Source organism: Balaenoptera borealis, assembly GCF_965194805.1.
Source record: "Balaenoptera borealis genome assembly, chromosome: 20".
NCBI lineage: Eukaryota > Metazoa > Chordata > Mammalia > Artiodactyla > Balaenopteridae > Balaenoptera > Balaenoptera borealis.
Genome location: NC_138879.1, coordinates 8,138,938 through 8,165,392, shown reverse-complemented (window position 1 = coordinate 8,165,392; position 26,455 = coordinate 8,138,938). Strand labels below are relative to the sequence as shown.

The 26,455-nt window shown below is 54.8% G+C and overlaps 2 protein-coding genes and 1 long non-coding RNA gene across 12 annotated transcripts in view; 2 read left to right on the top strand and 1 right to left on the bottom strand.

Annotated features, from left to right (window-relative positions):
- Positions 1–2,830, top strand: part of UBE2O (ubiquitin conjugating enzyme E2 O) — a 57,067-nt gene extending 54,237 nt beyond the window's left edge. For 2 of the 3 annotated variants that reach the window (XM_082371140.1, XM_082371139.1), the window contains exons 16-18: positions 73–276; positions 376–433; positions 579–2,830. In XM_082371140.1, the coding sequence (XP_082227266.1) occupies positions 73–276; positions 376–433; positions 579–1,249 (933 nt within the window). In that variant the 3' untranslated portion in view covers positions 1,250–2,830. The remainder of the gene's footprint in view (positions 1–72; positions 277–375; positions 434–578) is intronic. The other variant, XM_082371141.1, reaches the window with a different exon arrangement.
- A 922-nt stretch (positions 2,831–3,752) lies between these two features.
- On the bottom strand, positions 3,753–8,719 carry SPHK1 (sphingosine kinase 1). Of its 6 annotated transcripts, none has more exons than XM_082371198.1 (6): positions 8,264–8,719; positions 6,011–6,214; positions 5,525–5,677; positions 5,319–5,413; positions 5,123–5,238; positions 3,753–4,823 (listed from the first exon to the last, which is right to left on the bottom strand). In XM_082371198.1, the coding sequence occupies exons 1-6, from the start codon at positions 8,628–8,630 to the stop codon at positions 4,022–4,024; spliced, it is 1,737 nt and encodes a 578-aa protein (XP_082227324.1). In that variant the 5' UTR covers positions 8,631–8,719; the 3' UTR covers positions 3,753–4,021. The 6 variants fall into 6 exon arrangements, with proteins under 6 accessions (XP_082227324.1, XP_082227328.1, XP_082227327.1 ...); XM_082371202.1 differs by lacking the exon at positions 8,264–8,719 and adding an exon at positions 7,772–8,000; XM_082371201.1 differs by lacking the exon at positions 8,264–8,719 and adding an exon at positions 7,160–7,765.
- On the top strand, positions 8,028–23,336 carry LOC309618056. Of its 3 annotated transcripts, XR_014238294.1 has the most exons (4): positions 8,028–8,151; positions 13,959–14,447; positions 18,187–18,288; positions 19,237–23,336. It is a non-coding gene; the product is annotated as an uncharacterized lncRNA (long non-coding RNA). The 3 variants fall into 3 exon arrangements; XR_014238293.1 differs by lacking the exon at positions 18,187–18,288; XR_014238295.1 differs by lacking the exon at positions 19,237–23,336 and having other exon boundaries at positions 18,187–19,228.
- Positions 23,337–26,455: the final 3,119 nt, after the last annotated feature.

Here is a 26,455-nt window from a genome sequence, read left to right as displayed (position 1 = left end):
GGATCACATCCAGGTGCCCCATGTGGAAGCCCGCCGCCAACCTCAGCCTTCCCTCCCTCCCTCCTCCTCTAGGACCTCTTCTCGGCCCTAATCAGGGGCCCCACTCGCACCCCCTACGAGGACGGCCTCTACCTGTTTGACATCCAGCTCCCCAACATCTACCCAGCCGTGCCCCCCCACTTCTGCTACCTCTCCCAGTGCAGTGGCCGTCTGAACCCCAACCTGTATGACAATGGGAAGGTGTGCGTCAGCCTCCTGGGCACCTGGATTGGAAAGGTGGGTACAGTGCCGGCACCTGGTCAGGATTGGGGGAGGCCAGTCTGGGCAGGTGTCTGGGACAGAGTTGATCGATCGCACTGTGTGTGTGTGTTTTAGGGGACAGAGAGGTGGACGAGCAAATCCAGCCTTCTCCAGGTGCTCATCTCCATCCAAGGTACGGTGGGCGGGGCCGGGGTGGTGACAGGGCTGCCGGAGGGCACAGTGACTCTGGCTTTTGCATCCCCCACCTCCTGTCTGTAGCTCTGGCCTCCTCTCGGGGGTTGAGGTCGGGCGGGCCTGATGGGCTTCTCCTCCCGCAGGTCTGATCCTGGTGAATGAACCGTACTACAACGAAGCCGGCTTTGACAGCGACCGCGGCCTGCAGGAGGGCTATGAGAACAGTCGCTGCTACAACGAGATGGCGCTCATCCGCGTGGTGCAGTCCATGACCCAGCTGGTGCGGCGGCCGCCCGAGGTCTTCGAGCAGGAGATCCGGCAGCACTTCAGTACTGGCGGCTGGCGGCTGGTGAACCGCATTGAGTCCTGGCTGGAAACCCACACCCTGCTGGAGGGGGCCCAAGCGCTGCCCAACGGGCTTCCCAAGGACAGTAGCTCGCCAGAGCCGCCAGCTGTGGCCGAGCTCTCAGACTACGGCCGAGAAGAACCTGAGGACGGAGGGCTGGCCCCTGGAGAGGCCTCCCAGGGCTCAGACTCGGAGGGCGGCGCGCAGGGCCCGGCCTCAGCCAGCAGGGACCGCACAGACCAGACTTCGGAGGCAGCGCCTGACGCCTCAGGGCCACCCAGTGTCAAACCAAAGAAGCGGAGAAAGAGCTACCGGAGCTTCTTACCTGAGAAGAGTGGCTACCCTGACATCGGCTTCCCCCTCTTCCCGCTTTCTAAGGGTTTCATCAAGAGCATCCGGGGGGTCCTGACGCAGTTCCGGGCCGCTCTGATGGAGGCGGGCATGCCCGAGAGCGCGGAGGACAAGTAGTCAGCCAGCCCTGGAGGAAGGAGCGTCGCCGCGCGGAGAGGCCAGCTGCTGCCTGCTCACTCCCTCCCCTGGAACCTCCCCTCTTCCCTTTCCTCCTCTGTCCCCAGTGCAAGCCCCGCCCATTGCCCTCTTCTTCCCAAGGTGAGTTTGATGCTGAAGTGCAGGAAGTTTCTTGAGATGCTGCCATTTCTATTCCCAAGCAATCTTCCAGCAAGCGGGTCCCCGTGGCAAGGAAAATCTGAGCCCTGTTGCTGATTTTCCACTTGTCACCCTAGGCAGGGTGTCCCAGCACTTCCTCCCTCGCCATCTCCACCTCAGGTCGGAGGTGGGCCTTTCGTGGGGGCTGACGCGGGAGAACTCGGGGCCCAGGTGTGTGCGGACCCGCGGGACCGGACCCGTGGGACGAGTGGACGTGCCTTGCATGAAGTGTGGGTTGCTCCAGCGGTTCCCCGGTCCCCTTTGTCCTCTTCAGTCCCACTGTAGCTTCATAGTGTCCCAGGCCCTCCTGCTGCCACCACCAACCGCCTCCTCCCTCATCTCCCAGCACCAACACTCTCCCTTGGGAGTTGCAGCTGCCGTCACAGACTCCTGGCTCTGCTCTGGCCCAATTTACACAGGAGAGCCTTCGGGCCTGTTGAACTCGCTCTCTAAGAGAGGTTGGGACCAGGCTGGGTTCAGGGTGACCCCCAGGAGAGGTGGTGGCCCTCACACGCTGACATGGAGTGAGGACCAGGGAGCTGCAGGGAAAGAAACGGCTGTAGGTGCCTTGCTCTTGCTGTCCCATGGGGCTGGGGGATGGCAGCTCTGGCTTCAGGGCCTTGCCCATCTGCTCCCCCCGCTCAGCCCCATCCCAGGGCCCCAGGAGGCAGCAGCACAGACAAGGCTAGGGCAAGTGCGAGGGCCTCCCCTGTAGACTGTGCCCCTCCCACTATCAAATGCTAACGCTGGGAGGCGGCATGTAGCTCCCTGAACACAGCGAGCCAGCCCTCTCTCCCGGAGGATGAGAGCGAGGCCTGTCAGCCCTTCACTTACAAGCTGCAGGCTCAATGCGGGAGAGAGGCGGCCGGCAGGCTTCTCCCTCGCAGAGACGGGCCCAGAGGTTTACAAGTTTTCTAAGCGTTTGATAATGTGAAGCTCCAGTTGAATAGGAAGCTGTTGAGCACATTGCAGCTATGTAATTTTGGTGTATGTATGTAATATTTAAGATTGAAAGAAAATAAATCTCAAAAGCAAAGATATTAACTCTTACTAGAAAAAAAAAGACAAAATAAGAAGCCAAAGCATGATGCGTCTTGTCCGCCTTACGCTGGCTCCGCACCTGAGCTGCCGCAGCCGCGCAGCAGCGCGCGGGGAAGGGCGGGGCCGGAGTCGGTGTCTTGTTTGAGGATCACCCGGAGTGACTGCTGGGGCTGTGCTTCCCGGTGCGTTGTTCATGTGGAGATGTGAATGCCTCCTGCTTAAGATACCTGTATAAAGTGCTGTGTGATTAAACTTTTTTTTTACTTGCATTTTTTTTTTTGTTTGGCTCATTACAATGTACAAAAAAGACAAGGTGGCACCATTAAATCTGCCTCTGCCATCCGTCTGGCTCTGTCGCCTTTCTTCCCCTCGGGGGCACCTCACACACCCTCCCCCGGGGAAGGAAAGATCCCTGTTGCTGGGGAGGCTCGAGGCAGCGGCACCTTCTCCTCCCAGCCTGCTTCTGCGTCTCCGCGTCTCCCGTCAGGGGACTCACAGGGGCCGGGAGACGAGGGTCTAGAAGTTCAGTGGGTCGGTGCTCTCGCCTCCGAGCAGGGCCCGTGTCCTGTTCCTCAAGAGCCACCTTTCAGCAGTGCGTCAGCAGTAGCTGTGGTCCCCAGGGGCCCGTGACTGACCAGTTGCACCGGTTCAGCTCCTTCCAGATGCTGGGGGAGCTGACTTGGCAGCACCTGGCCTGGGCTTGAAGCCAAAAGGGTTCCCCACTTTGAGCGGATGGCATCTGCCCCTCGCTGCTGCTTCCTTTTAACCCCTGCCCACCACTCCCCCACAAGGACGGGCTGGAGGAGGGCAGGGGAGGCTGAGGGAGACCTAGATTCCTCCCTGGAGGAATGACGGACTCCTCGTAAAAAGGGGACAGCTGCCTGCCATTTTGACTTCCGTTGCTCCTTGCCAGGTTTCCCCAGGGCGCCTAACTCGGAGAGAGACATTTTCTCTTCCTGCTGAGACTCGCTGGCCGTGTGGCCCTAGGTAAGACATACTCGCTCTGAGCCTCAGTCTTCCCGCTTGTGCGAACAGGCAGTTGGCTCCAGGCCAGATGTGGCATAATCATCACTGGGGCAGGGCCCCACCCCTACAAAAGCAGCCGGGACCAGCTCTGATCCCGTGCCCACCACCAAAATGACTTCCCAGGGGCCAGTACCGTGCATTGCCCCATCCAGGAGGGACCATTGGGCATCATGTTAAATTCTAGAGCCCTGGAAGAAGCAAGACCCCACTCTCCCCAACCCCTAGGATAAGACCAGTAGGCTGGGAATGTTGCTTTATTTGGATTTGATTCAAGAGGTGGGGCTCGCAAAACAAAACATGGTGGCTTCCACACTCCTAGCCCAGCACCTCATCCTGGCCTTTGGTGGGCAGAGCCGTCCTTCCCAGCCTTCTCCAGGAGCCTTCCTCCTCCTCCCGACCCGCCATGTGAGCTGTGGACAGTCCCTCCAGTCTTTGGGGGGGGGGGGCAGGGGCCTAAGCTCAGAGGAAACCAAGTAGACAGACGAAGGCACGGCAAGGCCCGCGGAGTCATAAGTGCTCCGCTGGAGGTGGCCTCCGGCTGGGTGAGGCCTGTGGCTCCAGGGAGGGTGGGGACTCCCTGCAGCCACTGACCATCCAGAAGTAGTTTGGGTGCACCTGGCCCTGCACAGCCTCGCTGATCATCAGTTCCCCATCCACAGCAAACACACCCTTCCTGTCCTTGGGTTCCAGGCGGAAAGCAACCACGGGCACATACACCAAGTGGGGACAGTCACACGCCATGTGCCTGCCTTTCTCCATGGCCAGGAAGAGGCGCAGCAGTGTGGCCCGCGACACACCTGCCCGCACGTAGAACAGATGCATAGCGCCGGCCGCACAGCGGCCCATGGGTGCAGCAAACATCTCGCTGCCCAGGTGTGAGTGCAGCAGTGCCAGCACCAGCACGAAGTCCTGCTCCGGCACCACTGTCCAGTGAGAGGGCACTGCCTCCTCCAGGGGCACCAGGTGGGCGTCCACAGGGCCCTGCTGGGCCTGCTGGTCCCGAGCGGGGCAGGGGGGCATCTTGGAGACCACCGTTTCTACAGGGAGGTAGGCCAGGGAGCCCTGGTAGGTGCGCAGGGCCGCCAGACGCAGGAAGGTGCCCAGAGTGAAGCGCATCTCACCCAGGCGCCGAAACTTCTCACTCTCCAGATCCACGTCAGCGATGAAACCCCAAGCCAGGCTGAGCACGGAGAAGAGGCGCTGCCCGGAGGCCGTTTGCAGGGACAGCAGATCCATGGGCGCCAGCAGCCGGCGGCACAGCAGCCGTGTGCAGTTGGTCAGGAGGTCTTCATTAGTCACCTGCTCGTAGCTGCAGGGGGAGAAGTCAGATGGGGAGGGCAGGAGCCCTCACACGTCCGCCCCTTCCTCCTCCTGGGGCGTTGGGGTGGGCGAAGTGACACTGAGTCCCTAGGGAGTTGGCAGGAGTGACAGATGGAGCAAGTGGAGGCAGCAGCTGGAGTCACGGAGAGGGCCCCAGAACGGAGGGGCCGAGGCTCCAGAGAAGAGGGCAGGGAAGTTACCCCTGCGCGTGGTAACTTATGAAAGAAAGCCTGGCAGTAGGGCGGCACTGAGGGGAAACTGAGGCCCACTCTGGCCCTGGGCTCTCACCCGGCATAATGGTTCACAGAAGCGGCCAGTGCATTGCCAGAGCCGGCTGGGAGGCTGCACAGGGGCTTCTGGATGGCGGTCTCCCAGTCAGGCCGCTCCATGAGCCCGTTCACCACCTGTTGGAGCACAGGTGGCCTCAGCCTGGGAAGCACCCCACCCCCACGACCCAGGCCCAGCCTCGCGGTGCGGGCCTCACCTCATGCATCAACCCGTCTCCAGACATGACCACCAGCGCGTCCCAGCGTCTCAGGTCCTCCGCCCGCACCAGCTCCCGGGCGTGGTTCCGCCGCTCTGCGGAGAGAGCAGCGCGGCTATCACGGCGGGGGCTGGGGTGGGGGTTGGGGGGTGGGGGTGGGTCCCTGGCTGGGGATGCTCCCTGCACCCCCGCGGGGAGACACTCACCAGTGAGCGTCAGCGTGAAGGAGACATCGGCCTGGGCCAGCAGGGGCTGCACGTGGCTCCGGAAGAGCTGCAGGGCTTTGCCCTTGCCCCCGCGCGGATTTAACAGCACCAGCACTCGGCAGGGCCTTGGGAGCGGGTTCCGGGAGCCGCCCGCTGTAAAGACAAACCCGAACCGGCCACTAGGGGGCTGACGACCACAGCAAGGGCACTGGGGTGGAAACGCGGTGCCTGAAACCCACGGGTAACTGATCCAACAGAGTCTGACCAGAGGCAGCGGCCTCCAGTGGGGAGCTCCAGCGGCGGGACCGCGCTCCTCACCCGGCCAGCTTGGTTGCCTCAGGCTCGGCCCGCTTCTGGTCTCGTCGGGAAAAGTGCTTCTCTCGGGCGTCCACAGCCTCTCTTTTGTTCAGCTGACTCGGGCCAACCTTCCTCGCGAGTGAGAGAAGGGAACCCCCTACAGGCCTTCCCCGCCAGGCCCCCACAAACCTGCATCCATAACCGCGACCCGAGGCCCTCGCTGCCAGGGGGTCCCCGGCGCTGTCGGGGCGCTGTCCGCGGCGGCGGCTCCTGCCTTCAGCTCCTTATCGGTGCTGCCCAGGCGGGCGTCTTGGTGCCGGCTGTGGGGCTCGCCCTCCCCGCCCGGAGCCGGGGCTGTAGGGGCACCCGCGTCATTCCCTGCGGTTGCCGGATCTGAGGGAGAGGAGACAGCGCTGGTGGAGTCCGCAGCGGCCCCCTGAGGTGGGGGGGGGGCGCCCTGCTAGGTCCTGGGACCACGCGCCTCCGGCATCGCCTAGTTTTCCGAGAGGTCCAGAGAGCCGAGGTCCAGTGCCACCAAGGGCGCTCCCGTCCTAGAACTGAGCTCCCACCCCCAGAGGCAAAGGGTCTCCTCCTGAGGGGCTTTCTTTCCTGGGGCCTCGGGTTCCGGCCCGACGATGAGTCAGAGCCCCGTGGCTCTCTCCGGGGGATCAGGTCCTCACCCCCTGGGCGCTGCCAGGGGGAGGGGAGTCCAGTTGCGTGAAAATCCCAGAACGTGAGTGGACATCGCAGGGCGCGAAGTTCGGGGCGAGCGATCCCCGCCCCGAAACAGCGGGGTCGCCGTGTCCTCTACCCTGAGCTCCGGAGCGGCCGGAGTCGCCGCGCGCGCCTCTAAGAACAGGCTCTGCGGCGCCGCGCGCAGCGCTCGTGGGAGCAGCGCCGGAGTCGCGCAAGAGCTGAGCCGGAGCCCGGCCGCCAGCCGCCGCCTCCCTCGGCCGGAGCCGAGTGGGCGCGGAGGCCATGCGGTGCACGGCAGTTTCCCCCGACCGCCCAGGAGCCACGCACGGCGAGAGGACAGGGCGGGCGGCCAGCCCTACCCAGTCGGTCCGCTTTGCTGGGGAAGCGCCACCTCCGTTCCCCACAGTGGCCTAGGGCTGAACGCGGCTCGTCCCGGGCTCAGCCTCACATCTGAGGGACAACTGGAGCGCCGGGCAAACGCTGACTGCACGGCCTCGCTGTCTCCGGCCTCAAACTTTTGTCTCAACTTCGGGGAGGGACCTGTGCCTCGCCGCCCGGCCTGGCCACGCCCCGCGCCCCCCGCATTTGCGGGGGAGGAACCCGCGCCCGGCACAGCTGGAGCCCGCCTGTCCCCGGCCTCACCTCGCCGACCCCCGCACGGTCAGCGCTCACGGCTCGGGCACGCGCAGCCCTTTGGCTGGGTCCCGGGACGCTGGGAGTAGGCGACCGGCGGAAGGCGGCGCCGCGGCCCGGCAGGAGAGGTGGAGGCCGTTGGCAAGGCGCGGAGCCCCAGGCCCGGCCACGAGCGGCGCGTCGCGAGCGCAGCGTCCCGGGCGCGCGAGGGTGAACGCGCAGCGCAGGCCGAGGCGCGGGCCCCACGCGATTTCGCCTCGGCGCCCAAGGTCGGAGCGGCCCCCGGGTAGGGCTCCGGGCAGACCCTCGGCTGTCCCTGGACGCTGCGACCTTCCGCCCCAGAACTGGCCCCGCTGCCGGCTCCGGGCAAGCAGCTCCCGCTTCGCGCGCCCCGCCCCATCCCACCCGGATTTCGAGGCTCAGACCCCGCCGGGTGCCCCCCGCTCCGTGCCGAGGCGTCTCTCCAGCCGCTCCAGTTCTCCCCGAGTTATTTTTAGCCTCCCGACCAAGCAGCTCTGCAGCGCAGCCACCGAGCCTGAGGCAGCCAGGCGAGCGGTCCCGGGGAGGGCGGGCGACCGGCGCGGGGGGATGCGGTCCAGAGGAGGGAGCCTTGTCAAGAACCTCAAAAGTTGGATCCTTTTCGCAGAGGACAACACATCGAGGCTCGCCTGGGCCAGAGAAGCTGCTCCGCAGCGGGCGATTCAGGCCCACGCCCCTCACGCACCTGAGAGCAGCTTGGCGGTGTAAACAGGCCTAGGGGTCCCCATCCGCATTGGGCAGCCAAGCATCGGGGGCGTGTCCTCCGCCGCCCCCACTGGCTCAGCGGGAAGATGCAAACGGACCCGGGACTCGTGTATCGGTGCTTGTGTGATAAACGTATCACCAGCAAGTGAGTGTCTGACCTGAACTTGTCCGCGACCAACTCGAGTAAACTCCCTGGGGAGTTGTTTGCGGCGACCCAGAGGAGGAAGTTACCAAAGCGGACTTGGCGACCTGACCAGGTAGGGCCAAAGTTAGGAAAAACCAAACCACTGTAGGAGGCTGAGGTGGTACAGGCCCAGGCTGCAAAGTGCTCACGCGCCCACACCTGCCCCCACCGACACCCGCTCACACCTCTCTCTTCCCATCGTCTCTTAAGTCGAGAAGAGGCAGGTCTCTGCGGCCCCGGTAACTCGGGCGCGCCTCCGCCGCATCTCCTCTTACAGAGGACCCAGGCGGCCCGGCCCCGTTTCCCAACACCTGGGGGGGGGGAGGGCGGGGCCCAAGTGTCCCCACGTAGAGGGGAGGCGCAGGCTGGGACGCGTTGGCCTGGCACGCGTCCGGGTGGTGGCCACCTCCGCCCTGCGTGGCCCCCGGGCAGCCCTGGCTGGGTCCTGAGCGTCCCGAGCGTGTTCCGGGAAGGTGACTCAGCGACGCTTTCACGGGTCGAGAAACTATGCGAAACTAGGAACCGGGAGAGGAAGCGGGGGCGGGGCGGCATCACCCTCTCGCAGGGACGCGGTGGGGGTCCGCCGAGGTCTGATCTTGAACCTACAGGCCCCCACCCGCAACCCCCAGGAATCCGGCGCCAGGAGGGGAGCGCGGCGCTGCAGCCGCAGTGCCGCGGTCACGCGACGCGGGGACTCAAGCGCCTGCGGGAGGAGGGGGCTCCTTGCGGGAGCCGGGGCTCGATCCCTCTCCTCCCCCTTCGCCTGCCTTCTCCTCCTGCCAGGACTCCGGTCAAAGTCAGGGCTTTGGCGCCTAGAAGACGTGGGGCGCGGGCGGGGTGCTCCCCGAGATCTCAGTCTTGGAGGGAGGGTGCTGCGAAGACCGCCAGGGCAGCCTCCCCCTTCTCCCCCGCTCGGGAGGGCACTTCCATCAGTCCTGAAAAGCCGCTGCCTTAAACCTTAAACCTTGGAGTCTGGTGGGAAACTGAGGCCCTCGGGAAAGGAAGACCTGGCTGTGCACGAGTCCGGAGGGAGAAAGCCCACCTGCCCCTGGGTCCCTCCGCCTCCCAGCACCCCGGGCTGGAGCCCCTGGGGTCGTGGGGCCGGACGGGGGCGAGGTTGACTGGAAACCAAGCGACGAGGGAGGCGGAGCAGCCTGCTGGGTTCATTATCCGGCCTCCGGGGGCCCAGTGGGAGGGAGGTGAAGGGCGAGCCCTCTGGCCCCGGTTCCAGTCCGCACAATGGCTCCTCTGTCCTCCCAGCGGCCTCGCCCCCGCCCCCACCCCCACGGTCCCTGCTCTGCCCTCCTCATTCTTGTCCGTCACCTCCCCCCTCCAGGCTGCCTCCCTCCAGGCCCACACCACCCTCCAGCCCCTCTCTAAAGAGCTTTATTTCATCTCCAGAAACACTCATCAGCATCCCTGGCCCAAGAGACAGGATTGAGCAAGAGCAAGATGCTTTGCCCCTTTTGATGACGGGGAACTGAAACCCTGAGAGGTGAAGGGTCTAGGCTAAGCCACTGAACCAGTTCCCGACAGAGCTGAGAAGCAAACACAGGTCCCAAACCCCAGGCTGAGAGGCCCAGCTGACCCCAGGCTTCTAGCTGATATCTGAGTATCTGTCGGCCGGGTGGGTTGCTTGCCACAGAGCTGCCCCCGTAACCCAGCTGCTCGGTCTCCCTGGGAAAGAGGAAGCAACCCGAAGTCCTCTCCAGGCTTCATTATCCAGGTTCTGATTAAGCAACTAGCTGCTGTGGCCACGGGCCGCTGGAGTCAGGCTTGATGTGTGCTGATCGCCAACCCGCAGGTAACACCTGTCTCCCAGGTGAAAGAGACTGCCTTTCCATCTCCCCCAGCCACACTCCTTCCTCCTTGAGGGCAGCCTTCCCAGGTGGACACACCTGAGAACCCCCTTTTTTTTCTTCTTCAAAGAAAGAAAGCAGGCATTCACTGCGCCTGGCCCGGCTCTCTGGAAACTTGGAGCCAAGGCCGCCAGATGGCAAATGACTTGCTTTTATTAGGAGAGGCTTCCTGCCATCTCACCTATTCCTGAGGTTTTCAGCTCCCAAGTTGAACTGGAGGACCTCGAGGCCTCCCTTGACCTCAAGTCCTTTCTGCCTCAGAGGCTGCAAGGGCAGGGGAAGGGAGGTATCCAGCCCTGCAAACTGTGTAGTTGTTGGTTTTTTTTGTTTGGTTGGTTTTGGTTGTTGTTGTTTTAGCCGCACCGCGCGGCATGTGGGATCTTAGTCCCCCGACCAGGGATCGAACCCCTGTCCCCTGCATTGGAAGCATGGAGTCTTAACCACTGGACCGCAGTTTGCAGCGATGTCCTGCAAACTGTTTTTAAGACTTGTGTTCTGGGACAGCCCCAGACGTGGTTTTCCATTCTGAGCTCCTGGTGACCGTGCCAGGCATTGAGGGTGGCTGGCTGGGCGTGGAAGAGCATGCCACGTGGATGTCCACATGGACATCCAGGAGAGCAGACTGGTCACACAAGATTCTTGGCTGCTTGCAGGGAATGTTCCGAGTTTCTGTCTCTGCGTTGGTTCAGCCACTCTGGGTGTGGTGGAGTGAGCCCAACTCTACCTCTTGCGTGGCCTACTTCTCCTCACGGGTGTCCTCGCCAGGGCTGGGAACCAAAGTCTCTTCTGGGCCTCTGGGCTCTGCCTGCCACGCACCCTCACCTGCAGGCCTGCTGAGAGGGACACATCCCTTTCAGGGAAATTCGCGGGCACAGCCCTCCCCATGGAAGCCTGCGAGCCTCACCCACTTCATTCATTTCAGCTGCTTGCCCGGCATCTGAAGGCATTTGTATTAGTTTCCTGGGATCATCATAACAAGGTACCACAAACTGGGTGGCTTAACAGAAATTTACTGCGTCACTGTTCTCAAGAAATCCAAGATTAAGATGTTGGTAGGGTCGGTTCCTTTTGAGGGCTGTGAGGGGGGGGGGGGTCTGTTCCAGGCTGCTCTCCTAGCTTCTGGTGGCTGGCTGGCAAACTTTGGTGTTCCTTGACCTGTACATGCATCACCCAGACTCTGCCTTCTTCGTCACATGGCCCTCTTCCCTTGTGAAAGATCTGGCTGAGATTTGTTCTTTTAGGCTCTGCATTCTCTTCTGTTGGGCATGTTCTTTTTCGAAAGCAAATTACTCTGGGAGGGAAAACCAATAAGTTATTAGGACTCTAGTGTGAATGGAGGTATCCATTTTAAACTAAAAAATCTAACAATACTAGGTGTCCCCAAAGAGGACGACAGTGCACGCTCGTGTGGGTGTCGCAGGAAAGGTGTCTGGGAGCTGGACCTGCCCGCCTCCGCTGTTGGGAGGAATCGTTTATATCTGCGCTGGCTGCCGGGTGGCTTTGCCCAGGCTTGCACACTGCCCCGGCTACCTTGGCTTTCAGATCTTACCTCACAACTTGGCTTATGGCATCTCTGGCATCCTGAGCAGATGCGTTTATTCCCCAGTCCTCGGAAGAACAAAGCTAAGTTTTGTGTTAGTGTACTGGGTTCCTATTGCTGTACCAATTTATTATCCTGCAGTACTGAAGGTCAGAAGTTTAAAACGGATTGACAGGGCTGTGCTGTCTTCCTGTTCTAGCTTCTAGAGACCTGCATTCCTTGGTTCAGGACCCCTTCCTTCACCTCCAAAGGTGGCAGTATAGCATCTTCAGGTCTCCGTCTGACTTTTGCTTCTGCTGTCACATCTCTGACTTTGACCTTTCTCCCTCCCTCTTGCAGGGTCTCCTGTCTGTGATGACATTGGCCCCACCTGGCTAAACTAGGATACTTTCCTCATTCAAGAGCCTTAACTTAATAGCATCTGCAAAATCCCTTTTGCCATATAAGGTAACATATTCATGGGTCCCAAGGATTATGACACAGCCGTCTTTGGGGGGCTGTTATTTTGCTAACCACAGCTGGGTAGGAAAAGTCTGGGAACCGTGTCCTTACTTGGCTACAGAACCTTCGTTCTAGCATTCCTCACCTCCCCAGTGCTACCAACTGAACACAAACCAGGAACTTAGTTTCCCCCAAATAAGCATTTGTCGTGGTGGGACCGAAAATACTCTTGCTGAGGTCATCGACACCTGATTCTGTAGACTTTTTGGTCTTTGACTCATCTGGCAGAGGCCCCTGCAAAGAAAGCTGGTTTCCATTTTATTTTAATTACCCAGGAGAGAAAAAAAAAAATTACCCAAGAGAGAGAAATTGACATCTTCACTAAATATAGTAATTATAGGTGTGCAAATGACTTTTCACCTGAGGAAGGGGTGGGGAGCAGACCAGCCCATCCATTTCCAGCCTGGCAGGAAGGGCTTACCACAGGGCGCAGCCTGCTGGGTATTACACAAAATGTGCGGTCCGCTCAGCTCCTGTCATGTGACCTGACAGTCCAGCTACTTCTGTCCTCTGTGGTAAGGCTGGACCAGGCCAGCCACGTGGAGAACCGTGGCTAGGAGCCTTCCACAGGCTCCCGCTGACATCAGCTCTGGTCTGGGCCCAGCATGGGCTCTGGCCTGGTCTCCAGCGCCCAATCCCCCATCCTGGATACTTGTGAGGGGAGAGATGATCCCCTTCTGAGGCCACGGCCAGTCCTCACCCCACCCAACTGTGCTTTGTAATCACTTATTTATACTGGCTTATACTGGTTCGGAGACACTGTGTAACTGGTGAACCTTCTCATTTAAGGGAAGAGAAGCCATCAGCCATGTGTCAAACTGCTTTGGGTGCTTTGGGTGATTCCCAAAAGGAGAACTTCTGGGAAGCGGGAAGAGGGACCCGGCCCCTCTACGGTTGGTCGGTGGGGCAGCAGGAGAGCTGAGCCGCTTTTATCTGGTAGTAGCCTGGCGTCCAGGCCGAGGGGATGGGTGTGTCACAGTTTTCCGGGGGCTTTTTGTTGTGCAATGTTTTCCACTTTCACATCTCTCTGAAGCTAAGCTATGTCCTTGGGTTGTTCCCAAAGCAAACAGACAGCGGGCTGGACACAGTGCGTTTGCGCTAATGGTCTAGGGTGGCTTCCTGGTACCTGCGGATGGATCCCTTCCTCCGAGCAAAGGTGAAGTCCTAGCTCACCCCCTCCGGAGATGCTCACTGTGCCTTGGGAACGGGAACGCCCTTTCGAGGCGCCCTGCTGGCCCCTGGTGGCCACCTGGGGACGCGTCCCTCTCTCGTCTTTTATCCAAACGGTGCAGCCACTCAGGCCTCCTCCGCAGAAGCCAATTTGTTGGAGGCAGAAGAGGGGCCAGCGCGCTTCTTTGCCAAGCTGCAAAGAGAGGGAGCCTGGAGTGGGCTTGCCTGCCCGATGCTCATTACCCACATCCTGAGAATAGAAATTCCCCTTTCCTGGAGGCTGGCCTCCTGAAGGTCAAACCCTTCGATTCTTTCCAGACACAACCTTGGTAGTTTAAGTAATGAGTATACAGGATGGGCTGGACAGGGGTCGAGGAGAGGGGCCCAGGGCAAGGGACACCGTAACCTCATTCCACACGTGTGCCCCCAAGGCTTTGTGCAGCCAAGGGAGCGATGCTGTGCTGATCCGACAGGAGAACCATTTCCAAAAGCGGCTCGTTCTTTTTGCTCATTGCCTGAAAGCGCTGACCACAGCAACGTGACCAGCATCTTGAAAATGAGTTGAGATGTCATTTCTCCTTCAAGGCACCATCAGATGATCCTAGCAGCCTCCTCTGAAACTCCCTGTTTCAAAACAGAATGGGGAACCTAGTGATTACCTGTCAAAGCTTACAGACTAAGGAGTGAAATTTTTTTTAAAAAACAAACAAAAGATGGAATGGGCTTGGAGAACGCTCCTGAGCGGTGAGGAGCTTATAGGTGGGGGCTGAACAACATATCCTTTCTTTTCTCTTGCTGTCTCCTTCCTAGAGCTGCAGTCGGTGCGGTTCTGTACACAGAAGTCCTCGAGAGAAATGCTTGTGGGCTGCTCTCCCAACTGCATCCCTCTGGCGGATCCAGGGGAGGGAGCCCCATCTGGGTGCCACGTGGCTGCTGCAGTGATGCAGAGCCCAGGAAGGACACAGTCCAACACCCCATCTCCTCCTGGCTCCACGCAGCAGGCTGATGGGTCCCGGGAGGGAGGGACAGACTGACGGCTCTGGTGCAGAGTTAGAAGGACACATCCATCTTCCTGACTCGGCGTGACCTAGAAAAATCCATAGCATCAGAACTTGGTATTTGCAAACAAGCACAAGGATCCTATCATTTTAAGCTGAGGTTCCAGTTGCCATGTGACAAGTATCTGTGACCACTTGGTTCTCAGACTGAGAACTTTGAGCACTTAAGGAGGGAAGACAGTCTAACTGCAAAATATGATTAGCGTGGAATCGGATCTGCCGCCTTCATCTCTTGGCAGGGGTAAGTGTTATCCTAAGGGGAGAGGTGTGTTGAGTCCTCAGGGGTGGCTCTGTTATCCCGATTTGCAGCCATTAGTGGTGCAGGAGCCACACAGGCTGGGGAGAGGCTGAGTGGCGGCCCGGAGACAAGCAAACCCCAGGACACTGAAGGCCAGGTCTCTGAGGTCTCAGGCATTTCTGAAATGCTGAGGACCCTGAGTGGAATAGCAGAAGCCTAATTCTAATTCTAAACCAAGACTTGGATATTGTGTGTACTTAACAAAGACTAGCAGGTCGCCCATGAAGAAATGGTCCTAAGAGATGTGGGAAACAAATCTGGAGTACCCACCAGCCCTTGAGAAAAATATCTTAAAATTTTTTTTTTATTGAAGTATAGTTGATTTACAATGTTGGATCAGTTTCAGGTGTATAGCAAAGTGATTCAGTTATACATATACATATATTCTTTTTTCAGATTCTTTTCCATTATAGGTTATTACAAGATATTGAATATAGTTCCCTGTGCTATACAGTAGGTCCTTGTTTTTCTATTTTATATGTAGTGGTGTGTATCTGTTAATTCCAAATTCCTAACTGAACCTCCTGTCTACCCCCAAGAAAAATATCTTTTTTTTTTCTTTTTGGCTGAGCCACATGGCTTGTGGGATCCCGAGCCCTCGGCAGTGAAAGCGTGGAGTCCTAAGCACTGAACCATCTGGGAATTCCTGAAAAATATCTTTTAGAAAGGAGAGACTTGGGACTTCCCTGGCGGTCCAGTGGTTAAGACTCCGAGCTTCCACTGCAGGGGGTGCGGGTTCCATCCCTGGTTGGGGAACTAAGATTCCGCATGCCACGTGGCGGCCCCCCCCCCCCGCCCCAAAAAAAGGAGAGACGCAAGTTTCCTCAAAAAGTTAAACATAGAGTTACCGCATGACCCAGCAGTTTCACTCCTGGGTACTTACCCAAGAGAACTGAGAACATGTGTCCACACAAAAACTTGTACACGAATGTTCATAGCAGCTCTATTCACAATAACGGAAAGGTAGAAACAATCCAAGTGTCCATCAGCAGATGAATGGGTAAAAGAAATGTGGCATATCCATACTCAGGAATAGTATCTGGCTGTAAAAAGGCATGAAGTCCTGATCTATGCTACCGTGTGCATGAACCACATGAACATTATGTGAAAGAAGCCATATACAAAAGGCCACATATTGTGTGATTCCATTTAAATGAAACGTCCAGAATAGGTAAATCCATAAAGACAGAAAGCAGATTGGTGGTTGCCAGGGGTATGGGGAGACACTGCTTAATGGATATGGGTTTTATCTTGGGTGATTTTATTTTAGGGTGATAGTTTTATTATTGGTTTTGTTTTGGAACTAGTTAGAGGTCATGGTTGCACAACATTGTGAATGTGCTAAATGCCACTGACTTGTTTATTTTATGTTATGTGCATTCATCTGAATTTTTTTTTAATGTACATTTATTTTATTTATTTATTTATTTTTTACTGGCTTTTTTTTTTTGGCCACGCCTTGGCTTGTGGGATCTTAGTTCCCTGACCAGGAATTGAACCTGCGCCCTCGTCAATAAAAGTGCAGAGTCCTAACCATTGGACCTCCAGGGAATTCCCAAATTTTATTTTATTTTTTTAAATGAGGGACTTGAACCAGCCATGACCCTTTCAGGATCATTCTTTTGTGATGCACAAAAAGTCCATTTCTAAGGATGCAGTTGAAATTCTGATTTGGGTGGTGTTAAATATTTATTCCAGGCATTTGTTAAAGAAGGGTAAGGAAGACTTTCTTCAGGACCATCTTGATGGGGGCAGGGACCACTACCTGGGGTCTTGCAGCGGTGGGGGAGGGAATAGAGATTGGGCTCAACTGTGAATATAAGGAAAGGTGGGAATGTATAGCCAGGGAGCAGATTGGGGTCAGTGGATGGAAGATTACTAAGAGGAAACATCAGGGGAAAGGGAAGATTTTTGCTAAACCGACCTACCTGAACTTGCTGAAGGCAGGCCAGGGGGCTCAGACATCACCCCAGGGTGGTGGAGGATGGGGAACCTCAACAGATATTGAAGGTGACCAGACATGGAGGATGGGGGATTCTGGCTAAACTGACTTAGCAGGATTCTTGCTAGAACTGGATTCTGCAAAACAGGACACAGAAGCCCAGGGTTTGAGACCTAGTCAGAAGAGGGCTCAGATGAGCCCGATTAGATCAAAGAGAGAATCTTTCTCCTTGTCACTAAATTATTCGGAGTCCAGTAATGTCAGCCTCATGGAACCATTCAGAGGTCCTTCCCTCTTCTTTCAGGGGTGAGGGATGGCCGCCAGTGCTTTGGTGGCATTATTTGGAGGGACTTATCTCGTCTCAAAAGTAGTGTCACCTTGTGGAGGCCCTAAATGCCGATCTTTGGTCACTGTTATTTTCTTTTCATTTCTCTGTATTTCCCCCCATAGTTATGCAATATGTGTGAGGTTTGTTTTTTTTTAAGAATGTGTGTGTGTGTGTGTGTGTGTGTATAACTGAAGCACTTTGCTGTGTGGAGTTTTTATTGAAGTATAAATATATACAGGAAAGCACACAGATCATAAACTATGAATTTATGCACCAATACACCTGCATTAATAAAAGAGCACATCCTAGAAACCCCTGGTGCTCCCTCCCAGCCATTCGCCGCCCCGCACAAGATAACCACTCATGCAGTGTATTTTTATATTTGGGAAAAAATACTTAAAATTTAAACAAAGTGAAAATCCATTAGAGATGGAAAAATTTTAAATCCAGCCTTTTTTATTTGTGAAGGCTCTTCCAAATGGCTCAGACGTGGTAAGGGCTGAGGGCTCTAAGTGGGTTTGGCCTCGGGATATTCCTAAAGGAAAGCAGGAGGCAGCTGGCAATAGCCATGGGATCTGCTGATGGACCCATCTCCTTTCTGGGTCATTTGGCACCTCAGCTCCCAAACTAGTCAGCACATCAGAACCCCCTGGTGGAGCTTCAGTACTACAGATACCTGGGTCCCACCCCCAGAGATTATGATTTAACTGGTCTGGAGTGTGGCCCGAGCTTCAGAGTTTTTCAAAGCTCTGAAGTGATTCTAATATGCAGACAGGACTTCCCTGGCAGTCCAGCAGTTAAGACTCTGCGCTTCCAACGCAGGGAACGCAGGTTTGATCCCTGGTCGGGGAACCAGGATCCCACATGCTGTGCAGCAAGGCCAAAAAATTTAAAAATTAAAAACAGATAAATAAATAAATATGCAGACAAATGTGGGAACTACTGACTTAGCATAAAAGGAGGATCTGAAGCCTGTTTTCCAAGCAGGCAGGCAAACTCAAAGGCCTCCCAGAGATTCTGTAACTGCCACGAAAAACTTTCTTATTCAGGAGCATCATGAATTGTCATGAGTCCCATTGACTATTGCACGTCTGGAAATGAGTCAGGCATAGTACAGAAATGACACATACTATTACAGCCTCTCCCCACATCCTCCCAGACACTGGCTTGGGAATGTGGGAACAGTGACAAAGCTGGCTGCCACCCAGGCTCCAGGAAAATGGGGGGAGGGGAGGCTCTGCAGTTATTACACTCACTCCCACTAGGTGCGTCAAAGCAGATGCTCTTGTGAATTAAAAAAAACTCAATTAAATCTTATTTCCCTGTTGAACAGTAATACAATTTTGAAAATGCTCTTTCTTAATATCGAATTGGTATTTAATTACCGGGGGGGATTCTACTTTCCCTGAAAGGAAGATGAAGTTACCTTCCCACCATGAGGACTCTCACACTGGGGGTCAGCCTTGGAAGTTCCTGCTCCCTCCACCTCATCACACTGTACCTTCATGATATAGGTCAGATTTCTAAGATCCTGACTGTGTTTCTATGGTGGTTGTTTGGAATAGTGGTTTAAAATTTACGGAAGAATGGGAAAGGAGTGACAGGAGGAAGAAATGGGCAGGTGGGGGAGGACGGGGTGGGGGGGAGCTGGAATGCTTTCATGTCAAGGGTTACCCAGCTTGTGAGTTGGTACCGTGCCTAGGCTAGAACTTGGGCTTGGCATGGTGTTTGACCTGTATCTTTCCACCAGCCTGGATATCCCACTTGTGCAAACCCTTCTTGGACAATCACTAGAAAGACAATTAATTTTTCATCCAAGAAAGCACCATATGTTTCCTCAGAAACCTTTCAAGTACTTGACTCCCTAGGGAAGTGTTCCAATTATCTGTTTCCGAGTGAGAGATCACCCTAAGATGTAGTGGCTTGAAGCAATAATTTATTGGGTCCGTTGTGGGTTGATTGGGTTCAGCCGGATGGTTCTCACTTGGGGACTCATGTGATTACAATGTCAATGGGCTGAACATCTGAGATGGGTCCCTCCCGTGGGACCACTGAGGCAGGCTGTCAGCTGGTTCAGCTGGGGCTGTCGGCCAGAGCGCCTGTGTGGACTCTCCATGTGACATGGCAGCTAGGTTCCCAGAGGGAATGTCTCAAGAGCGTCATTCCAAGACACCCAGCGGAAGCTGTGTGGCTTCTCATGCCCTGGTTTTGCAAGTCCCAGGCCATCACTTGTGCCACATTCTACAGCTCAAGCAAGTCACTAAGGCCAGCCCAGATTCCAGGGAATGGAACCAGGGTCCTTCCCCCTTGGTCGGGGAGGAGGGATTGATGGAGGCCATATTTAGGGACTCTCAGTTACTTACCTCAGGAATTGAGAATTGGGACAAATTTAGGGAACTGCTTCACCCTTAAGGAAACTAGTTTGTAGCTTAAGAACAAGATTCCTTCAAATATATTTTCAGGAACCCCAGCGCCGTGTTGATCAACGCCCCAGCTTCGTTGGGTCTCCTTGCTTTAACTGAAACCAGCTACCCTGCCTGACGGCGGCGTTCATCCTTAAGCCTTCTCTCTACCCCCAGAAGCTGCTGATTTTCCACTTCCTTCTTAATACAAGTGCTAACATTCATCACGCTCTTATTTTGTGCCAGACACTGGGCTGAGCAATGCATGTACTTAGCCCGTTTCATTAGGAAGACTTGTCTTGTTGAAGTGCCCATTAAGAAAAGGTTGATTGTTTGTTTGTTTCCAGTAACTACTGCCAGCTGTGCTCTGTCCAAACCCCCTTTGTCACTGGGTGAAAGACTCCCCATTAAGGCACCTCAATCTGATTCCACTGTTCCAGTCACTTTTTTTTTTTGTTATTAAGGCAGCCCCACTTGGGAGTTTAAGACTTGTCCATTTAGGAACTCAAACTTGGGAATTCCCTGGCTGTCCAGTGGTTAGGACCCAGCACTTTCACTACAGGGGCCCTGGGTTTGATTACCTGGTCCCACAAGCCGTGGGCATGGCCAAAAAAAAAAAAAAAAAAGAAAGAAAGTCAAACTTATCTCAAGCACAGGCTCCAGCACTGAAGCAGGGACGAGGCCCATCTCTCACAAGCTGCCCACTCCTCTGTGCTTACTTCATGAGGTTGAGGCAGAGGGGAGAGAAATGGAAAACAGATGTGTTTCCTGTGGTGACTAGTTGGGGGCGGTGATGCGGCTGTCCTGTGCCCTGGGTCTTTACTGCTGACCCAACTCATTCTCTAGAGCAGGGTTTCTCATCCTCAGCACTATTGACACTGGGGGCTGGATTATCCTCTGTTGTGGGGACTTGTCCTGTGCATTGTTTAGCAATATCCCTGGCCTCCGCCCACTAGATGCCAGTAGTACTTCCCAAGTTGTGCAACCAAAAATGTCTCCAGTCATTGCCAATGTCCCCTGGGAGCAACCTTGCCCTGGTCGAGAACCAGTGCTCCTTAGACTTGGTGTGGACAAGTGGGCACCCCACAGGCCTGCCAGCAGAGACTCTCTCCCAAGGGGCTCCCCTGGTTACACATTCTTGCTGACCTTTGGAGGTGGCCTCATGCCATATTTATTGCTCTGAGGAGGTTCCCCAATCCCAAATCCCAGAATCTGCAATTCCATCCATACTCTGGATCCGACTCTGGGGCTGTGGGGTTGCATCCATCTTCTGAGGGGATGGGTGGATCCAGTCCTTTGCCTCCTGGCTGACTGCCCACCATGCCAGCTCCTCTGGGCACTGTCCAAACTTCAGGAGCCCCGGGGCAGGTCCACCAGCCCACGGCCAAGTGGACAGCCAAGTGGGAGACAAGATGTTCCTCTCTACTGTCCCACACACTTTACAGTGACTCCACTGTGTCCCCAACCCCCCTCACTCCCACCTGGTTTCAAGAAAAGCCAGTCAAGCCTTCATGAAGAAGCAGCCTCTCACCCTTCCTCTCTCCCTTTTTCTTGAGGCAGGACGCCATGACACCAACTACCCATAGTTGGGCCAAACTTCACAGGTTAAGACCACCGTCCTCCACAAGACTGTCCTCCCTCAGACACCAGCAGCAAGTTTGGGGGTCCCCTGGCCACACCCACTTTTGACCAGCTGGCTACAAATTCAGGGGTTCCCACTACCCCCTCAGGTTCAATAATTCACTAGAATGACTCACAGAACTCAGGAAAGCGCTGTACTTGCTATTACAGTTTAATGATAGCAAAAGGAGGCAAATCTGAACCAGCCACAGGGAGAGACACCTAGGGTGAGGTCGGGGTGGGGTGGGGTGGTACCAAACTTGAAGCTTCTGGCGTCCTCAGGGACACGTTACCCTGTTGGCAGAGCACTGCCAACCAAGGAAGCTCACCGAGCTTGGGCGTCTAGAGTTTTTATTGGGGTTTCATTATGTAGGCACAATTGATTAAGTCATTGACCACTGATTGAACTCAATCTCCAGCTCCCCTTCCTTCCCCAGAGGTTGAGCTAACATCATGTGGTTTATCCTAAACTATCAGATAGAGTTGGAGGGGCCCACCATGAATTACTGACACTCCTATCACTCAGGAAATTCCAAGGATTTAGAGGTGACCTCCCAGGAACCAGACAAAGGCCAGCCAAATGCTGGATTACACACAGGATTTAAAGAGTCAGTGCTGCATGGCATCTCCCAGCTAGCCCCCGGCTGGTAGTTCTCTGAACTTAGAATGTGGGGTGCATTTTATTCTTGGCAGTAGGCTCTGGCAATTCTTGGAAAGCAGGAAAGATCCTGCCAGGCACCTCCCTCCACCTTGTCACACATGCCTCTCATTTAGTCCTCACCACCACCCCAAGGCAGGTATTATTGTGATCACCGTTCCACAGATGAAGAAACGCAGGTACAGGTTGACGGACTCCCCCAGGTGAAGCAGCAGAACAGGACTGAGTCCAGGTCTGTCTGACTCCAGAGCTGCCCCCTCATGGGCGACAGAGCCCTGCCTCCTGCCCCCCCACTGGTGTAGTCCTACCAGCTCCTCAGGTGGCCTCCAGAACACCTCTCTTCCTCCTGCAAAGCCCTTCCTGTTCTGACCCTCTGCTACTGGGCTCACCACTCTGAACACCCCCTCTGCTGTAGCCCACTCCTGACGTCTCTGTTCCCCGCTCACAATCTTCCTGGCTCCAAGTTCTGAGAACGCGTAAACATTAGGTCCTGGGAGTTGGACGCCTGCCATAATCTCTCTCCGACCTAGAATGATCTTCATCCGCGTCTGACCTCAGCCCCGGCTCTCGTGGCCGCGGCCGGACCACCACCCCGTCTCCAATGCTAAAACCCACATGCCAGCCTGCCCTGCTTTCTCCCTCTTGTGGCCACACTGTCATTCAGGCTTGCCTTTAAACCTCTGGCCTTGAGCACCCCACCCTCTTCCTCCTCCAATCCGCTGTCCTGAGGCTGTGGGGAAGGAGAGGAAGGGCAGTGCTTCGAGTGGGGACCACACGCAGCTCCGTGATGCTGCTGGGACGCTGCGAACCCCGTTTCTCCTACGCGGCCGCTCCCTTCCAGCCTCTGCCGCCAGGGGCGCTAGTGGGGCCCGCACGGCTGGAAGGGGAGAAAAGGCCGCTGCTTCCTGTCTGTTCCTTGGTCACCCGAGCACCACCCTGGCAATGGTGACATCTGGTTCCAGGCTCCAGTGTCCCTGCGCTCCCAGAACCAGCCTCTGTGCCTCTCAGAGGTACTGCACCAGCTGGGCAGTGCCTCCTCGCCGGAGATCCGAGTCCCAGCTCCGTGGGACCCCTCCTCCAGGCTTCTAGGATCCCATAATCCCAACCTGTCCTCTTGGTTCCCCATTCATGGGGGTGGGGTAGCTGCTTGCTGTGGTCTCCCAGTGTCGGCTTTCTGCCGCTTCTATCCTGCAATACCCATTTAACCAATTCTCTATATTAAATTCTTTGTGAAAATAATGAATGTGTTGGGAATTCCCTGGCGGTCCAGTGGTTAGGCCTCTGCGCTTTCGCTGCCGAGGGCGCGGGTTCAATGCTTGGTCAGGGAACTAAGATCCCACAAGATGCTAGGCGTGGCCAAAAAAAAAAAAAAAAAAGGAAAGAAAGAAAGAACGTGGTTTGTTTTCCTGGTTGCCTCTGACCTAATAAATATGTATAAACATTTCCCATCTCCCTTCACCTAATAGCTCATACGTGCCAGACCTTGTTCTGTTTGACATGTATTAACTCACTAACTATTATTATCCCCACTTTACAGGGGAGAAAACTGAGGCAAAGGGAGACATAACTGTTTGCTCGGAATCACACAGCTGTTAAGAGTGGGCTCCGAGAGCCTGGCTCCCGAGATAACACTCATCTACACACGCTGCAGCGTCTCACTGTTGACAGTGAGTTGGTGTAGCTGGGGCATTAAGTGACCACATAATCTTCCCGTTTATGGATGGACGAGAGCTATTTTTGGATATTTGTATCATGTGGGGGGTTTTAGCTTTTAGAGAGCCTGGATCCCCTTGAACCTGACACACTTAGGACACTTGAGCCAGGAACGTTACAACTTTCTGAATTATTTTGGTCCATGATTTGTTGTAACCTGTCTCCTTAATGTCTACCCTTCTATCTTCTCAGCCCCGACTCCCCCTGGCCTTTTTCCTCCTTCCATGTCTTTCCCTGTGAGCCCACCTTGCCAGTGCTGCTGTAAATCTGGAGATACGGGCGAGGAGATGTCTCCTGTTTGGCAGACTCTAGAAGGTACTAGGAGGCACTATGGTCTCACCTTGAATCAGAGTCTTCAACGAGGTATGGGTACTGGTGATACCCTGAAATGCCTCCAAAGGCCTCCACCAAGAGCTCCTGAAAACCCCATGACAGAAGAGGTTCTGTCCTACTGAGACTCTATGCTGGATTCCATTTCAGACTTTCCAGCGGCCGGCAGGGCAGCTGCTCTCTACCACTGCCCTTGCTGAAGCTGGGAAGGGTCACTCCCAGCGCGCTCGGCTCTGTCTGCCCAGTATTTTGCCCTCGCCCCCAGCATGGTTTCTGATGCCCTATGGAGAGAATCAGCTTAGAGATCCAAGTCGGTATTATTTTTAGAACTAAAGATCATTCAGTCTCAGCTTGCTTGGGCCTGTTCAGGGAACGAGAACAGGGAAAAGTCTCATATTTTTCCAAAGTTCATGTCGGAGTAGTGCAACATGGAAGCAACAGTTCTGAATCATTGCCTGAAATGTTCTCCTTTGTTGCAAAGACTGACCTTGTCTTCCAAATAATTCATTCCCCGGGGACAAGGCTGAGCCATTCTAAACACACCACTCTTTGTCTTCTCTGCTCATTCTCGGACAATTCTTCGTGCCAAAGCTGAACCTGTGCTTTCTCTTCTAGTTTTTAGAAGAGAGGAGATTATATTTCCATAATTCATGCTGAAACTGCAGTCCAGTTAACAACAGGATTTTTTTTTTTTTTATAACTTGAAAACTAAAATTGGGTTGAATATGGAAATGTCACCTTGCACTGAGCAGAGCTGTCTTTGTTTTTGCAGGAAATGTCCAGCAGGTTTGGAGCCTCAAGGATCAGCCTGTTTTTATAGAGAAACATTAAAAAAACAAAACAAAAAAAACCTCTGGAACTGAGCAAGAGAAGTCTCACTTCAAACTGCAAAAAAACACATTCTTTGCAAAATGAGCAGAAGCGTCTTTCTACTCAGTCCAGACCCTGTATTGGTCAGGGTTCTCCAGAGGAGAAACAGAACCAACATGATATCTATCTATTTAGAAAGCAAATGTTGAAGAGCTAAAAGGAAAAATAAAAAACTCCACAATCAGAGAACAAGCAGATGAAAAATAATTAAGGTAATAGAGAATTTGACTACAACTAACAAACGATCTAACCAACAGATGTAAAACACGCGCCCCCAAACTGTAGAACACATGTTCTTTTCAGGTGCATATAGGGTATTTACCTACATAGATCACATGCCGGGCCACCAAGTGTGTCTCAACACATAGCAGAGGATTGAACTCACTTAGGGTGTGTTCTCTCACAAAGTGGAATTAAGTTCGAAATCAATAATAGGTCTCTAGAAATTTCCCAAAGTTTAGAAATCATGCAGCACACTTCTAACCATTCACAGGACAAAGAAGAAATCACAGTGAAAATTACAAAGATTCTCAGACATAAAAAACCATGTTGGGACTTCCCTGGTGGTCCGGTGGTTAAGACTGCGCTTCCACTACAGGGGCACGGGTTTAATCCCTGGTGGGGGAACTAAGATGCCGCATGGCGCGGCCAAAAAAACAAAACAAAACAAAGCCATGTCATTTTCAGCAAATGGCAAACAGCTCAGAAAGCCACAGACCTAGGGCGTGGCCTGGAGAAAGCAGGGAGATGGAGAGGGAGACTCAGGCCACATCAGGCTAAGGAGTTTGGGCTTATAAACAGTGGAAAGCCCTGGAGGCTTTTAACCAGGGGACCTGCTGTGTGGATATAGAGGGTGGACTAGACATACTGGAGGGAAAGAAGGACGGAACGTGAAAGAATGAGGCCAGTTGGGAGGCCCCTGCCTGAGATACGAGATCAATAGCTGTTCTGCGGGGCTTCCCTGGTGACGCAGTGGTTAAGAATCCGCATGCCAATGCACGGGGCACGGGTTCGAGCCCTGGTCCGGGAAGATCCCACATGCCATGGAGCAACTAAGCCCGTGCACCACAACTACTGAGCCTACGCTCTAGAGCCCGTGAGCCACAACTACTGAGCCCATGGGCCACAACTACTGAGCCCGTGCGCCTAGAGCCCGTGCTCCGCAACAAGAGAAGCCACCGCAGTGAGGAGCCCACGCACCGCAACGAAGAGTAGCCCCTGCTCGCAGCAACCAGAGAAAGCCCACGTTCAGCAATGAAGACCCAACACAGACAAAAATAAATAAATAAATAAAAATAATAAATTATTAAAAAAAAAAAAAAAGCTGTTCTCTGTATCACTCATTGGGTCCACAGATACGAGTAGAGCTCCTGCCATGTGCCAGGCACCAGGAAGTCACTAGGGGTACCTTCTCCCAGATACATTTTGTGAGCCACCCCAGCGCCACACAGATTATTATACATAGGTCATAAAGTGGGAAAACTTCCAACAGTGTAATCTAAATGTTCATTTTTTATGAAGCTTCATGTTAAAACAGAGCATGGTTCTGTAGTTCTTGATGCCAGGCTGAGATTAAATGCCTAGCCTGAGGGCGCTTCCCATGACATTCTGTGCCTAAAACCCAGCCTCCTCCCTCCATGCCTGAGCCAATCTGTGAGGGCAGCTGTTTCTCATAAGTAGCCCCCAAATGGTTATCCCAAACTCATCTTTTATGGCCCTTCTTCCCTATCTTATCAGTGGAGAAATAAGGTAAGTTTGTAGGAACTTAGACATTGAGGCTTGGTGAAGGTGAGTACTTCCAATCTTAAATTTTGTGATTTCTCATCGGAGAAATTGATTATTAACCCTAGTGAGAGATCCACAGCAGAGTGTAGAAGGTGGGAGGACTTCTTATTAAAAACCACAAAAGTTTTTAATAAGAGGGAGGCAAGGGTGTCAGAGTGGGTAAGGATATGTGAATGGAAGCAAAGATCAGAGAGAGAGATTTGAGGACGCTAGGCTGCTGGTTTTGAAGATGGAGGATGGGGACCACTAGCCAAGGAGAGAAGTGGCCTCTAGAGAGTGGAAAAGGCAAGGAAATGGATTCTC